The following is a 14,936-nucleotide window of genomic DNA, read 5'->3' as shown; positions in this document are numbered from 1 at the left end:
ATTGTCTTCTCCCAGCAGGGGAATGGAGGAAGCCAAGAATCCAGCAGGCTGGTTGTGCCTAAGTTGATCCATTGTACATTTAGCCTACCCATTAACAGTTTGAATCTTGGATGGTTCCTGCTGAACCGGCTGAGATTCAAATCGTGTATGGTCAGCCTTACTGTTGAGGAAGTCCCAGTCATCAGTGTGGGAAGGACAATTACAGAGTTATAAATATTTATCTGACCCAACCAATCTCTGAGGTCCCTAAAGTCTTTTTTCAGAGGTATGGTTTAGGGGATAATAGATATCTGAGGCACCTTAGCAGAGTGTTATGACTCTCCTGGGCATTTGCCTGGAGAGGATGTCTGTGATCTAGGTTCAACACATTGGATTCTCTACTGGGGTATATATATCTGGATGGAGCTGTCTTTAAGAAATATCTGTATAAAATCTTCTTGCTAAAAAAAATTTCACAAAGGATCTGGGTGGAAGCTACTGCTGGACAATGAAAGAAAGATTAATTGCCCACAGATCAAGGTATCTTTGACTTCTATCAGAGGGTCAAAAGCCAGATTTATTCACAACCACTCAAGTGAGACTAACTGCTCTTACAGGGCCATATGTCTGTCTGGCTGCTATCAAAGGGCAAGCCATTACCAGGAGGCTGTTCTTACAGAGCCTACCATTGTCGGCATAACTGTCCTATTTTTGTGCTATTTCTGGGAATCCTGCACCCCCTACACCCTTTCTCCTAGAATTGTGTTCAGCAATAAAAGTCTCCCCACTATACACCAAGAACCAGAATATGGGATTTATATATTAGCCTGTCACCACTATTAAGCGGTCATTCCACAATACACAAAAAGGGTGAGTGTTACATACATATTTAAACTTTCAGGCTGCAGTAAACAAAATATATACCTAAGCATAATTGAAAAACTCATAGTACCAAAAAGTACCAAATACTGGAAGCGAAAAAAATTATGTTTGGTACAAGCTGCTTTTTTGATTCTCATGGACATATGCCAAGAAATATGTAAAAGAGAAGCACAAAAACACACATGTAACCTTGTGTTTATCAATCACTATTGCCAATACAGTGGGTACCACAGTATGTGATTTCCATTTTGAACCTAGCTGTAAGTTCCCTAAGGCTCCATGCACACTAAGGCTGCATTCACACCTGAGCGTAGCTTTTTCAAGCGTTTTTGCGGCGTTTTTTACCGCGATTGCAGCGTTTTTTGCCGCGTTTTGTCGCGAATTTGTGCAGGGCAAAAGGTCACCAATGTTAAGCATTGCAGATACAGCGTCAAAACGCCCATAGAAACGCTCGTTGTCGCGCTAAACGCTCAAATCGAGCGTTTCCATTCGTTTCTATGGGAATGAAAACGCCCAAATCAGCCCGATTTGCACGACAAAAAAGGGTCTGGAACTTGTTTGAGCTTCAGGCGTAGGGCTTCAGGCGACTTGGAGTGGAGATGTGAACCATCTTCATTGAGAATAATGGATTTTTTCCCCTCCAGCTTTTGTAGCTTCAGGCGTAGGGCTACAAAACGCTCAGGTGTGAATGGGGTCTGAAGCTCAAAAAAGCTTTTTCTGGATGCCAGATTGCTGGCAGAAAACGCTGGTTGAAAAAACCTGCTTTTAACAGCGTTTTGTACTAGCGTTTATGAGCGTTAGCGTTTATGGGCGTTTTTAAAAAAAATACACAGAGGACACTCCAAAAATCCCACAGTGCATTCCAAACTCCCACAATGCATTAAAAAAAAATAGAATGGCGAACATTAATTAACGCGTTTTTTAGTGAGCGTTTAGGAGCGTTTATCGGCGTTTGACGTTTTTTGGCGGTGAAAAATGGCACTTTGAACACAAAAGCCCATAAACTCCACTGCCCATTAAAGCTAAAAAACTTCCATGTGTGCATGGACACATAGGCTAACATAGAGTGGAGTTTATGGGCTTTTAAAAAAAACGCCCAAACTCCAATAAACTGCACTTTATGAGCTCCAGTGTGCATGGAGCCTTAGATGATATTGTGCACAGTTTCTCAAAAGCACTCCATTAACTTGTCAATATAATGATCATCGTAGTCTGGATATTCATGTGTGAACAGCCAAACAGCCATAGAAGATGCTTTTTATTAGGTGATAACCTCCTTATTGAATTCCTTACAATGTTTGGCTGCATGAAGACTTACTACTGCCAGGGTCTTGGAACACAGGATACAGCTGGGGGCTTAGCATGCAGGATATGGTTTCTTCCTCAGTACAGATCACTATTCCATTAATGTACAGGTCATTCAACTTGTGCTGGTACAGCATGACCCTGTGCTAACATTTCTGTTAACACTTTAGACAAGTTCTTGGTTTGATTAAGAGTAGGCTGTTTAATGATCATGAGAAAATAGGCATATTTCTCAATTCATTTATAAGAAAAGGTGGTTAAAGTGTTGCAATTCTCCACAAAAAGATAAATTCGCAAGCTCTCATTATTGCAAGTTGACAATTGGACCTAACTCAAACCTGTTTCCAAAATCATATTAAAAGCAGAGGTCTCAACTTCATATATTTAACAAAATATGAGATTAACTTGACAGGAAAATGTAATTGTATTTTACCTAACCCTCAAATCAGAGACCCAGACTTGCTCTGGGTAGCTGGATCCCTTTTATAAGTGTATATCAAATATTGCAAAAAGTTAGTTATCTGTCCATAGCATAAGAAAACAGCACTCGTCGTGCAAATTCAATATGTAATGATCAAATGTTTACCTATCTCACTAGTGTGCCTGTGACGGAACCGATCCCACACTCCAATTGAGTGCTTTCATCAGTATACCGCTTCCTAAGTCTGAATATTGATATCAGATATTCCAACCGCTCACAAGCACAAAACAAGACGAGACTTACTTAGCTGCTAAACATGGACTCCTTTATTAGAACCAAAATGCCAAGTATTTATAATACAGTAGAAGACTAAAACCTAACCTAATTAGCATGAGCTAATTATCTAAATCAACACTCAGACTAGTTGACTGGGGGATAAGACTTTTCGGCTCCAAGCTCACTAACAATTCAATTGCAGGTTAATTAGCACAAACAACAAAACAACAATAGGTGAAATACTCTTTAGAATCTGTGTCAAGCCAGACTAGACTCATTTACATTATACAAGACACAGGTGGCTGGAGGTGATGATATTAGCATCTAAGAGTTTGTGTCCCAATAGTGTGATTCAGTCTATTGCTAACATGACATTTACATATCCAGAGTCTGTGTGTCTTGGGGGGGACATGGATCTGAATCCAAGTAACACCACCTCAGGGGTCCCCAGGCATACAGCTCACAAAGAGCACCATTCCCCCAAATGCGAGGGCCCATAATCACAAGACAAGAGGCTCGCATTCAGTCCCCTCCAAGAGCCTCGGTCCCAGCTAGGTCTGTCACATTTCTCCCCTTTCGGCAGGAGACTAACACAGGAGGAGACCCCAGACGGGTTGACTCCGAAGTTAGTCAGGGGTTCCAGTCTTCTAATGCTGGTATCCACACAGTACCCCAGATAAAGTGTCCCAAACAGAGCATTACTTACCCAGCCAACTTCTGCCTCTCTCGGAGAACACGCCCGCTGCCGGGGAGAGAGGCCTGGACTGGCCCTTCTCCCTGGAGTCCTTTCAGATGCTGGAGAGAAGACAGGGTGACTGGGCTTACTCCATAATGCTGTTGGGGATCTGGGCCGATCACCCAGCATCCCTGGGGTATACAAGTGGGGATTGAAGTCCCATCCACTTTTGGTAGGTGAAAATCCCCCAGTTCTTGCCTCGGTCCCAGCTAGGTCTATCACAGTGCCTATCTTCGAAATTCATATAGGAAAATAGTAATTAAAAATACGTTTTTAAGATCTTTAGAATCGTAAAGAGTTTGGCTGGCCAAACATTATACAATTTTCTTGTACAGTTTTCCTTTAGGCTGGCTTCACACCTGTGCAAATTGGATGTGGGTTTCTTTGCATCCAATTCACATAGCAGGAGAATGTGACCGGCTCTCTATGGAGCCGGTTCACATATCTCCAGGACAGCTAGGGATTGCACTGCACAGAAACGCTGTGCATCTTTGGCTCAGTTTCAGAGCCAAATTCAGGTAAATATTCAGCCCTGGTTCGTACCGGAAAATGGGGACACACAGCATTCCTGTGCGCTCCGCAGCAGGTGCCAGCGCACCACTCCAGTGTGAAAGCTCTCGGGGCTTTCACACTGGAGAAACAGCTGCAGCTCTTTCAGGGGACTTTGCAGGTACTATTTTTAGCGGCCGAGAAAGGGTTAAAACCACCACAAAGCGCAGCGCTTTGCCGGCGGTATAGCCGAGCTGCCCCATTGAGTTCATACACCGCTCCTTCACCGATCCAAAGATGCTGCTAGCAGGACTTTTTTTAGGGTCCTGCCAGCGCACCACTCCAGTGTGAAAGCCCTCGGGGCTCTCACACTGGAGAAACAGCTGCAGCTCTTTCAGGGAACTTTGCAGGTGCTATTTTTAGCACTGTAGCACCTGCAAAGTGCCCCAATGTGAGAGGGGTCTAAGAAAAAGTTATAGTGACCAATTCAAGTAACCATTTACTATATATCTTTTTTAGGTTTAAAAATGGGCAGCTTATTGAACTGAGAACATCACCTCCTGGAAAATACAGGATACTTAATGAATATGGCATGTTAACCCTAGAGATCCGCAGGTAAGATCACCTGGACTACAAAGTAAATGTTTAGGTTACAGCGACTTGTTTATTCCTAATTAACAGTAAAATAGGCATGCACAGTAAAATAGGCATGCAGAGTAGACAAGATTTCAATTTATCCTTATTCTCTTTTACACCCATGCACCTTGCTAAATGGTATATAGAAAGCATATACTGCCATCTGGTGGATAGATTTAGCTGTAACAAAAACTGTTATGAAAATCATATGAAACATAATTTATTATGAACAAAAAGATATTATCTTATCTAATACATACTTTACAGATAGAGAGTTGGACACAGGTCCATATAATGCAAATAACTTAGTATAACCAGACATAGGGAAAGCATAACCTAGTGAGGTATTTTATGGTATGAGATGAAAGATTAGCGAACTTCTTTGCTATTATAAAAATCAAGGCTGTCAGTTAAAACCTTTACCTGAATAATTTTCTTCTCAGTGATAATTGTACCAAAATTGTGCTGGTTATTACCTATATCTGGACATAAGCATTGATCAAGGATGTTGCACAACATATTTTAAAAAAGTATACTTATATACGATATATATACACTATCTCACAAAAGTGAGTACACCACTCACATTTTTGTAAATATTTTATTATATGTGACAAAACTGAAGAAAAGACATTTGACTACAATGTAAAGTAGTGAGTGTACAACTTGTATAACAGTATAAACTTGCTGACCCCTCAAAATAACCCAACACAGCCATTAATGTCTAAACTGCTGGCAACAAAAGTGAGTACACCCCTAAGTGAAAATTGGGCCCAATTAGCCATTTTCCCTCCCCGGTGTCATGTGATTTGTTAGTGTTGCGAGGGCTGTGAATGGGGAGCAGGTGTGTTAAATTTGGTGTTATCCCTCTTACTCATACTGGTCACTGGAAGTTCAAGATGGCACCTCATGGCAAAGAACTCTCTGAGGATCTGAAAAAAAATAATTGTTGCTCTACATAAAGATGCCCTAGGGTATAAGAAGATTGCCAAGACCCTAAAACTTTGTGTGAGTGCTTTTTTGATTAATGTGCAGACAAGCCATGTTTCCACTCAGTCAGTATACACAAACATGCAATTATGGGGCTATTATGTTGAGAATACATAAATACATGTGTCAGTGAATAAGAGAAGATTTTTCAGTGTGTATGACAGTCAATACTGATAAGACCCTGTTGTCCCTTCTCTTTCTAAATAGATGTTCCATGGAAGATTCTGCTGACTACAGTGTTGTAGCTACTAATGATTTTGGCCAGGCAACCTCCTTCGCTAATGTGGTTGTAAAAGGTAAGTAGTTTAAAGCATCAAAAGCAATCAATATGTAGACAGAAACAAATATTTTTTTCCTAGCCCTAACAAATAGCATATAAACATATAAACAACATCTGCTGTATTTCTTTTCTGATTTCTCTCTGGGCCCCATCACCTAGACCAGTGATGGCGAAACTTGGCACCTCAGATATTTTGGAACTACATTTCCCATGACGCTCCACTACACTGCAGAGTGGATGAGCATCATGGGAAATGTAGTTCCAAAACATCTGAGGTGCCAAGGTTCACCATCACTGGCCTAGACCTATAGAAGATTCTTTTTAAATCTTTATAGATTACATGCTATTCTTTTTTTTTTTCAGAACATCGACAATTAAAAGCAGGCTGGGACTCTGTCTCATATCCTGGTAAGTCAAACAGGACTGAGTTTAATATTAACACGTTAAAAACTAGAAACCAAACAAAAATCTGTTTGAGCTAGTGGTGTATCTAAATGTTTTTCACTGTTATGGCAAAAGTGTAATGGGAATTCCTATAATATTATCACCACTTATCATACATGTAAATGACCCTCACAGTATACAAATATTGTAAACCTGAACCTGATAAATTGTACACAATGAAATTTGCACTGATAATGATTAGTAATGGTGGAGAGAATGCACATTTACAAAGTGAATGTTTGCCTTACTTAAACATGGTGAAACTATGTTCACTTTAATCATCCAGTCATATGCAATGAAAACTCCTGTTTTTATTTCATCTACACATGGTTGGAAGGACATGGGTTGAGCCCACATTCACATTGGGCCGATTTGGCATGCGATTTGAAATGTCAAATCGCATGCCAAATCAGCGGCTATTTCCAGCAATAGCACCGCCCAAAACTGTGTGGAGACGCAAATTCACAAAAGTAGGTCCTGTACAGGCATACCCCACTTTTAAGTACACAATGGGGTTTATTTGCTAAAGCTGGAAAGTGGAAAATCTGGCTCACTTCTGCATAGAAACCAATGAGCTTCTAACCCCAGCTTGTTCAATTAAGCTTTTGTAATAAAACCTGGAAGCTCATTGATTTCTATGCAGAAGTGAGCCTGATTTTGCACTTTCCAGCTTTAGTAAATAAACCCCATTGTGTACTTAAAAGTGGGGTATGCATGTACTACTTTTTGGCGACTTACGGGGCTATTTCAATAGACATCTGTGCATGTACCCCCACAGATGTCTGTCAAATCTCCCCCAAAGTCGGACTGCATTGCCAGTTAGAAATCAATTTCTAACCCGCATTCAGTGGGAACCTGGGCTTAAACAACAGGTTTATGTTAATCCAGACTCCCATACTGAACTTTTTTTCACCCACAGCAGCTCAAATAAATCACCTTTCACCAGTAGAGAAGACTCTTTTTAAACTTCAAGCCACAGCTTGGAGCTTATACAGGTCTGAGGACTCTTTCCCTGCAGCATGTGACTGCGCTGTGTGCCTAAATGAATGGCTTGGACTGGTACCTGCCCTGGCACATGAAAGGAAGGGGGAAGGGGAGTTTGTCACAAGCTCCTATATACCTGAAAGCACTAGGTATGCTACATTGTTTCCCCAGGGATGTGAAGCAAATGTTATTAAGCATCTGCGGGGACTGGAAATAAAGTATACCTGGTGCAAGTTCAGTGAGGTGATTATATTTAAAAAGGGATCAAAGTTTTTACCAAGTAACTACAGACTGGTTAGTTTAAAGTTGTTGTAAACCTCACACATGAAGTATGAACAGTGCATATCCCTCTATAGTGTGTACTTGTCTCAGTTAAGAGCACTAAGGGGGTTATTAGCTAAAACTGGAGAGTGCAAAATCTGGTGCAGCTTTGCATAGAAACTAATCATATTCTGGGTTTTATTGCCAAAGCTCAAAGCTGCAGTTGGAAGATGATTGAATTCTAATTGCACCAGGTTTAGTAAATCTCCCCCCTACGTGTAATTTATGGCTGCTGCTTTGTGTGACCGTGTGTATGCAAGCCAAGCTTGAGTGGAATTCCGTTGGAAAAACCATCCAAGTTTTTTCCGTGACGGAAAATCCGCTTGTGTGGAGTACCCCAAGGTTCAGTATTGGGACCCTTACTTTTTAACATATTTCTAAATGTAAGCATATAAAAAAATTGTAACTTAAATAAAAAGTCCACTTTTCATATATAGCAGCGCATGCACACTTTTCCCAAAAAGTGAGTTAATCAAAGTTCTGTTCAGGGTCCAGAAAAGAAGGTGCTTGTTCTATCCGTTCCTATTGTGATTTAGGTACAGCTTCCATCATGTAGTTCACCACTTGTGGAACACAAACGATCCCCCTTTGGGGATGCACTCACCGAACACTTGAAATCATAAGCCTTTACACTGCCATTACACCATCCTTCTTTGGCCACTAGATGTCTCCCTTATTGGAATTCGGTTTTCTCATATAAAAGAACAAAGATGTCCAAACATAGCGTGATACTGTTTAACACTATTTATTATAAAAACCCAACATATAAATGCGTACCAAATAGAAAAATGTTCAAGCATTAAAAAGTACTGTGCCTTATCCCGCTGGTTCAGTTGCGCTCGAGGAGAAACAAACGTTTTGCTATGCACAGCACTTCCGCCTTCCTCAGCTCGCTGGAACGCAGGGATTGAGGCGCACTCGTCACTTCCGGTATGGTAATGGCTGACGCGTTTCGTCACTTCCGACTTCATCTGAGGGCGTAACCTAAAATACCAGAAGTGTTCTTTTACACTTCCAACACTTACGGTATTTTAGGTTACGCCCTCAGTTGAAGTCGGAAGTGACGAAACGCGTCAGTGCGTAACCATACCGGAAGTGACGAGTGCGCCTCAATCCCTGCGTTCCAGCGAGCTGAGGAAGGCGGAAGTGAAGCTTCTGCTGTGCATAGCAAAACGTTCGTTTCTCCTCGAGCGCAACTGAACCAGCGGGATAAGGCACAGTACTTTTTAATGCTTGAACATTTTTCTATTTGGTACGCATTTATATGTTGGGTTTTTATAATAAATAGTGTTAAACAGTATCACGCTATGTTTGGACATCTTTGTTCTTTTATATGAGAAAACCGAATTCCAATAAGGGAGACATCTAGTGGCCAAAGAAGGATGGTGTAATGGCAGTGTAAAGGCTTATGATTTCAAGTGTTCGGTGAGTGCATCCCCAAAGGGGGATCGTTTGTGTTCCACAAGTGGTGAACTACATGGTGGAAGCTGTACCTAAATCACAATAGGAACGGATAGAACAAGCACCTTCTTTTCTGGACACTGAACAGAACTTTGATTAACTCACTTTTTGGGAAAAGTGTGCATGCGCTGCTATATATGAAAAGTGGACTTTTTATTTAAGTTACAATTTTTATATATGCTAATATTTCTGTGTTTTTAAAAGCAGCAGCTTTAAAGTGTGGTTTTTACGTAAGTGGGGTACCGCATAAGTACTGTATTTAAGTTTGCATATTGGCATCCAAGAGCGCGGAGCAGTGTGCTATTTGGGCCGGTTTTTATCATTTTTAGCATTTTTTTAATATTTCTAAATGACATATAGTTTGGAATTAGATATAAAGCCTAAACATCTTTTACCTAAATGCATTCAATGCAATAAGGTATAAATGTTAACAAAGTCTGTTCAATAAAAGTGTAGCGTACCCTCATGAGGGCTGCTGAGTGTTGTAGTCCACTTGTCACCCTGCCCAGCCAGGCACACAATTTCCAGTCACTCTTAGACAGAAAACAGTCCATGCACTTTGTTTTGTATTTTTATTGAGGGAAATTAACTTGGATGGGGTAACGGGACATGGGATACCCACTTTCTTGCAGAACATTTACTTGGGATCAGCTGTGCTAGCTGTCCTACACGTGGCTACTGCTCCCAGTACCACCTCTTCAGAATCTGCCAGCCCTCTTGGCTGCAGCTACCTCTCTCTCCTGCCCATACTTCCCCATTCCACTCTTCTGGTCCTGCACCCATCCCAGGCTGCTCTCTCCCAGTCCTCTCAGGCATGCCTCCCCAATTGTCTGGGCTGTGCCACCAGCTAGGCCTGCTTAAATTTTCCTACTCTGCAAAAAATCCCTATTTACATAATCTAGCAACCTAGAGGGTGCTATACAAGGACAATGTCAGAGGAAGCTCAAGGCTTCAAGATTAGATCATGGACTGCAAAATAAAAAGGGGAAGTGGCCTCAGTGCTGGCTGTAGCTACCTCATAGGAACACCCATAAATTAGGCTTCAGCCTGGGGTGGAGTTACAGGCAGCACAGACAAAAAATATATAATTTTGTTCATCAACAAGCCACTTTCCAAACAGAATTGAGTGCTATGTGCACTGAGTCTCCTGGGGGATTCAAGTAGGGTTTAAAACTAGGGATGAGCCCCCTTCAGACTGGGGAGCTCCCTCAGAGGCCACCAACAGCCTAGCATTCCATCTCCAGCTTCCTCACGAACAACTCCTCCTTTCCTGGGCTGACTCTGGGTATTTAAGGAGGCCTGCCCCCTGCCAATCCATGTTGGGGATTGGTCAGAGCTCCTTAGAACACCCCAAGAAACTCCACCTCTCTTTCCAGAAAGTACCAGAACCTTCTAGAAAGAAGTCGGAGGTCTTGATGATGCTGCGGTGAGTCACCAGCTCTACAGTGAGCCACCAGCTCTACAGTGAGAGATACAGGCAGCACAAACATAGAACTATAATTTTGTTAGTCAACAAGCCACTTTCCAGACCTAAAAAGAATTGAGTGCTATGTGCACTGAGTCCCCTGGGGGATTCATGTAGGGTTTTAAACTTGGGATGAGCCGAAACACCCCCCCATTCGGTTCGCACTAGAACTAGAAAATTTGTGCGAACACGCCAACACTGTTAAAGTCTATGAGACAAGAACATGAAAAATCAAAAGTGCTCATTTTAAAGGCGTATATGCATGTTATTGCAATGAAAAGTGTTTGGGGACCTGGGTCCTGCCCCAGGGGACATGTATCAGTGCAAAAAAAGTTTTTAAAACTGAAATTTTTTTCGGGAGCAGTGATTATAATAATGCTTAAAGTGAAACAATAAAATGGAAATATTCCTTTAAATATCGTGCCAGGGAGTTTCTTTAGTCTGCCTGTCAAGTAGCGCATCCTTCCCATGTTTATGACATTTCCACAGCAGAATTACATTTCTAAAGGCAAAAAAATTATTTAAAACTGCTCGCGGTGGTAATGTATTTTCAGACCCCTCCCCTCCAGTTCATTACCAGGCCCTTTGGGTCTGATATGAATATTAAGGGGAACCATGCCCTATATACTCTGCAGAAAAATTGGGTGTTGGTGGTACCAGAACACTGTTACCCCTCACAGTTACTCTGGGTGCAGGAACAGGCCCTGCTGTTAAATATTATATCAAAAACTCTAATTACATGGCCCTGTTAAACAGGGGCAGAAAAAATGGGCCTTGGGTGGTGGTGGCGGTGCCACAACACTGTAACCCACACAGATACTCAGATACAGATACTCTTGTCAGGTGAAGGAACGGGCCCTGCTGTAAAATATTATATAAAAAATTGTAATTACATGCTCCTGTTAAACAGGGGCAGAAAATGTGGGCCTTGGGTGGTGATGGTGCCACAACACTGTAACCCCTCACAGATAATCTTGTTGTGCGCAGGAATGGGCCCTGCTGTAAAATGTTGTATCAAAAATTGTAATTACATGCCCCTGTTAAACAGGGGCAGAAAATTTGGGCCTTGGGTGGTGGTGGTGGTGCCCTAAACCAAAAATATTGTTGGAAGCTATCATCATCAAGATTGAGGAGGAATAGGATGGTCAGCATAGGCAGTCTTCAAGGGATCCCAGATCCATAGCAAGTTCAATCAGTTAAATCAGCATCAGGTGCTTGATAGCTGCTGATACAAAAACTCATTCATTTTTGTGAATGTGAGTCTATCAACAGAGTCTGTGGACTCTTTGATCCATTACAAACCCTCCAGCAGGACTGAATGTGCATTCAGAATGCACACTGGATTCAGGGTAGGCCAGTAGCTCAATTGCATATTGAGCAAATTCTGGCCAGTGGTCCATCCTCAAGACCCAGTAACCCAGTGGATGCTCTGTTGGAATGGTCTCCAAGTCTGCTCTTGCCCCTAGATATTCCTGCACCATATAATGCAGACACTGGCGATGGTTACTTGAACCAATGAGACCTTGGCGCTGAGGATGGACATTTTTTTTAAAGGCATTGGTCAGATGGCCACCTTCTCACCGCTCTTCCTCTGACTGAACGAAGCCTCAGCAACATGTTGTCCAGCACCATGAAATGGTAACCTCCCAGGGTCTGGAAATACGTCACACAAACCTTTCTGCAAGGCCTCCTCAAGATGTTTCATTCTCTGCTCCCTCTGTGAAGGCAGGATGAGTTCTGCAGCTTTACCCTTGTAACGTGTATCAAGAAGGGTTGCCAGCCAGTAATTATCCCTTTCCTTGATACCACTAATCCTAGGGTCCTTTCACAGGCTTTGTAGAATCAGGGAGGCCATGCAGCATAAGTTTGGAGATACATTTGATTCTGAGTCCTCTGGGTCACTAAGGATCACATTATCCATAATTACCTCCTCCCAGCCACGTACAAATCCTTGGGTTTCTGGGAACTGAAAACTATCCCTTGAAGGCTGCTGCTGAGTGTTATCCTCTACATCCATGCTGACACAATCCTCCTACCCCTCTTCCTTTGTGTTTGGCGGGCCTGCAGGAATGTTATCTGGATAAGGGGGCCTTGAGAGGAAAGGAAGTCCTCCTTTTCCTCCTGCTGTTCTGCCCCATGTGCCCTTTCCATGATCCCACGAAGGGTATGCTCCAGCAGGAAGACTAGAGGGACAGTGTCACTGATGCATGCATTGCTCACCATCCTTGTGGCCTCCTCAAATGGTGACAGGACAGTGCATGCATCCATGATCAGTAGCCACTGGCATGGAGAAAAGAAGCCAAGCTCCTCTGACCCTGTCCTGGTACCATAATCACACAGGTACTGCTGTGTGTGCAGTCGCTGCAGCATTGCCAACGTTGAGTTCCACCTGGTGGGCATGTCACAAATGAGGCGGTTGGTGGGCAGGTTGCATTCCCTTTGAATGTCAGACAGCTGAGCACTGGCATTGTATGACCGGTGGAAATGACCACAGACTTTTCTGGCTTGCCTCAGGAGATCTTGCAAGCCTGGATACCAGGTCAAGAACCGCTACACCACCAAATTCAGGATGTGTGCCAAACATGAAACATGGGTCAAGTGTCAAGGTTGGTGCAATTGTCGCATACAACCATTCCTGACTGAAGCTGGCATGGCATCAACTACCTCTGAGCCTGCCCCTGCAGAGATGACAGAATCTCTGCCCAGTGTGGCTCCTGTCCCCTAAACAGACCAACTCAAGCATTGCATGACATCTTTTTGCCTGACTGCTTGCGTAGCCCCTTGAACGCTTATGAAGCACTGCTGGCTCAGAGAACAAATCTGCAGAAGAGGCCATAGAGGAAGAAGAAGAGGTGGGGATGGAGGAGAGAGCTGTGGCAGAAACACCACTAGCATTTTGGAGGCGTGGTGGCTCCAACAACACTCCAACAACACTCAACCCTGTCTTGCATCCTTCCCAGCTGCCAGCAGAGTTACCCAGTGAGCCGTGAAGGAAAGGCAATTTCCCTGCCCATGTCTGCTGGACCATGAGCCAGCGGTAATATGAACCTTAATGCTAACTGCCCTATCCAACGAGGCCAAAACATTGCCTTCCGCATGCTGGTAGAGAGCCGGAATGGCCTTCCATGAAAAGAAATGGCGTTTTGGAACCTGCCACTGAGGTACAGCACATTCCACAAATTTGCAAAAGAGGGCAGAGTCTACCAGCTGAAAAGGCAGCAGTTGCAGTGCTATCAATTTGGCTAAGCTAGCATTCAGACGCTGACCATGTGGATGTCTGGGACCAAATTCCTTTTTACGGTTCAGCAACTGGGGTAGGGAAATTAGCCTGCTTAAATCAATTAGTGGTGTACTGCTATCAGATTTGCTGCAAGTACTTGGCATACCTATTGCTATACCTTCATTCCTCTCAGTGCTGGTTTTTGAGAGAACTACAGGTATAGTAGGGTTGGAGATCTCAGATGAGGAGCAAGGAGAAGTCCGCCTCTTTCTATTATGTAGGTCTTTCAAGTGCGATTGCCAACGGACTGCATGTGTGATTTGTCTGGTCAAGCATGCGGTGCCCAAGCGGCTGCTGTTCTGGCCATGATCTGCTTTAGACATAGGTTGCAAAAAGCAATGGTGCGATCTGCTGCTCACGTGTCAAAAAAGGCCCACACCAAGGAACACCAAGGAACTCTTGAATGTCAGCGGGGTTTTAGCAGCGCTCTGCAGTATGATGCAATAGGGTTGCTGCCCTCAAGCTGCCTCCAGAGGACATCCTGCCTCGTTGGAGTTGTGCATCTCCTCACTTTCCTCCTCTCTTCTCTCAGGCACCCAGGTACAGTCAGTGACCTCATCATCCCCTCCCACCTCGTCACTGGAGCAAACGTGGCAGTATGCTGCAGCTGGGGGGAACATGACTGCCAGTTTCTTGTCCTTCTATGGAACCCCCTCTCTCTAGGCTCGAGTTACTCCCTTGCTTAACATGTGAATTAACATTGGAGCCTTCAAATCGCTGCGCATCCTCCAGCAGTGTATAACTGTGGTTGAATAATTCTGGGGACTCCTCTGTGTATGTAACTGGTGGAAAAGGCAGCTTTGGCAGCTGCATTGGAAGGCAAACTACTCTGAGCCTGGGTGACAGAGGATGAGGAGGCTGAGGATGGCTTCGTTATTCACTCCACCAACTCTTCTACATGTTGTGGCTCAGCATCAGCAAAAAGGACACGCGTGCACCACGGCCACCTGCAGAGGATGCACCATGTCCATGACCACAATTGTTGAC

General features: G+C 43.4%; 1 protein-coding gene across 1 annotated transcript in view; it reads left to right on the top strand.

The window, feature by feature from the left end:
- Positions 1–14,936, top strand: part of MYOM3 (myomesin 3) — a 207,045-nt gene that overhangs the window by 75,311 nt on the left and 116,798 nt on the right. Inside the window, exons 6-8 of the mRNA XM_077481840.1 lie at positions 4,608–4,703; positions 5,922–6,010; positions 6,358–6,402. Coding sequence (XP_077337966.1) covers positions 4,608–4,703; positions 5,922–6,010; positions 6,358–6,402 — 230 coding nt within the window. The remainder of the gene's footprint in view (positions 1–4,607; positions 4,704–5,921; positions 6,011–6,357; positions 6,403–14,936) is intronic.

The sequence above is a fragment of the Lithobates pipiens genome, unplaced genomic scaffold, assembly GCF_037356315.1.
Source record: "Lithobates pipiens isolate NorthernLeopardFrog02 unplaced genomic scaffold, aLitPip1_a1.2 Scaffold_16, whole genome shotgun sequence".
Classification (NCBI taxonomy): Eukaryota; Metazoa; Chordata; class Amphibia; order Anura; family Ranidae; genus Lithobates; species Lithobates pipiens.
This window is presented reverse-complemented; position numbering and strand designations above follow the sequence as displayed.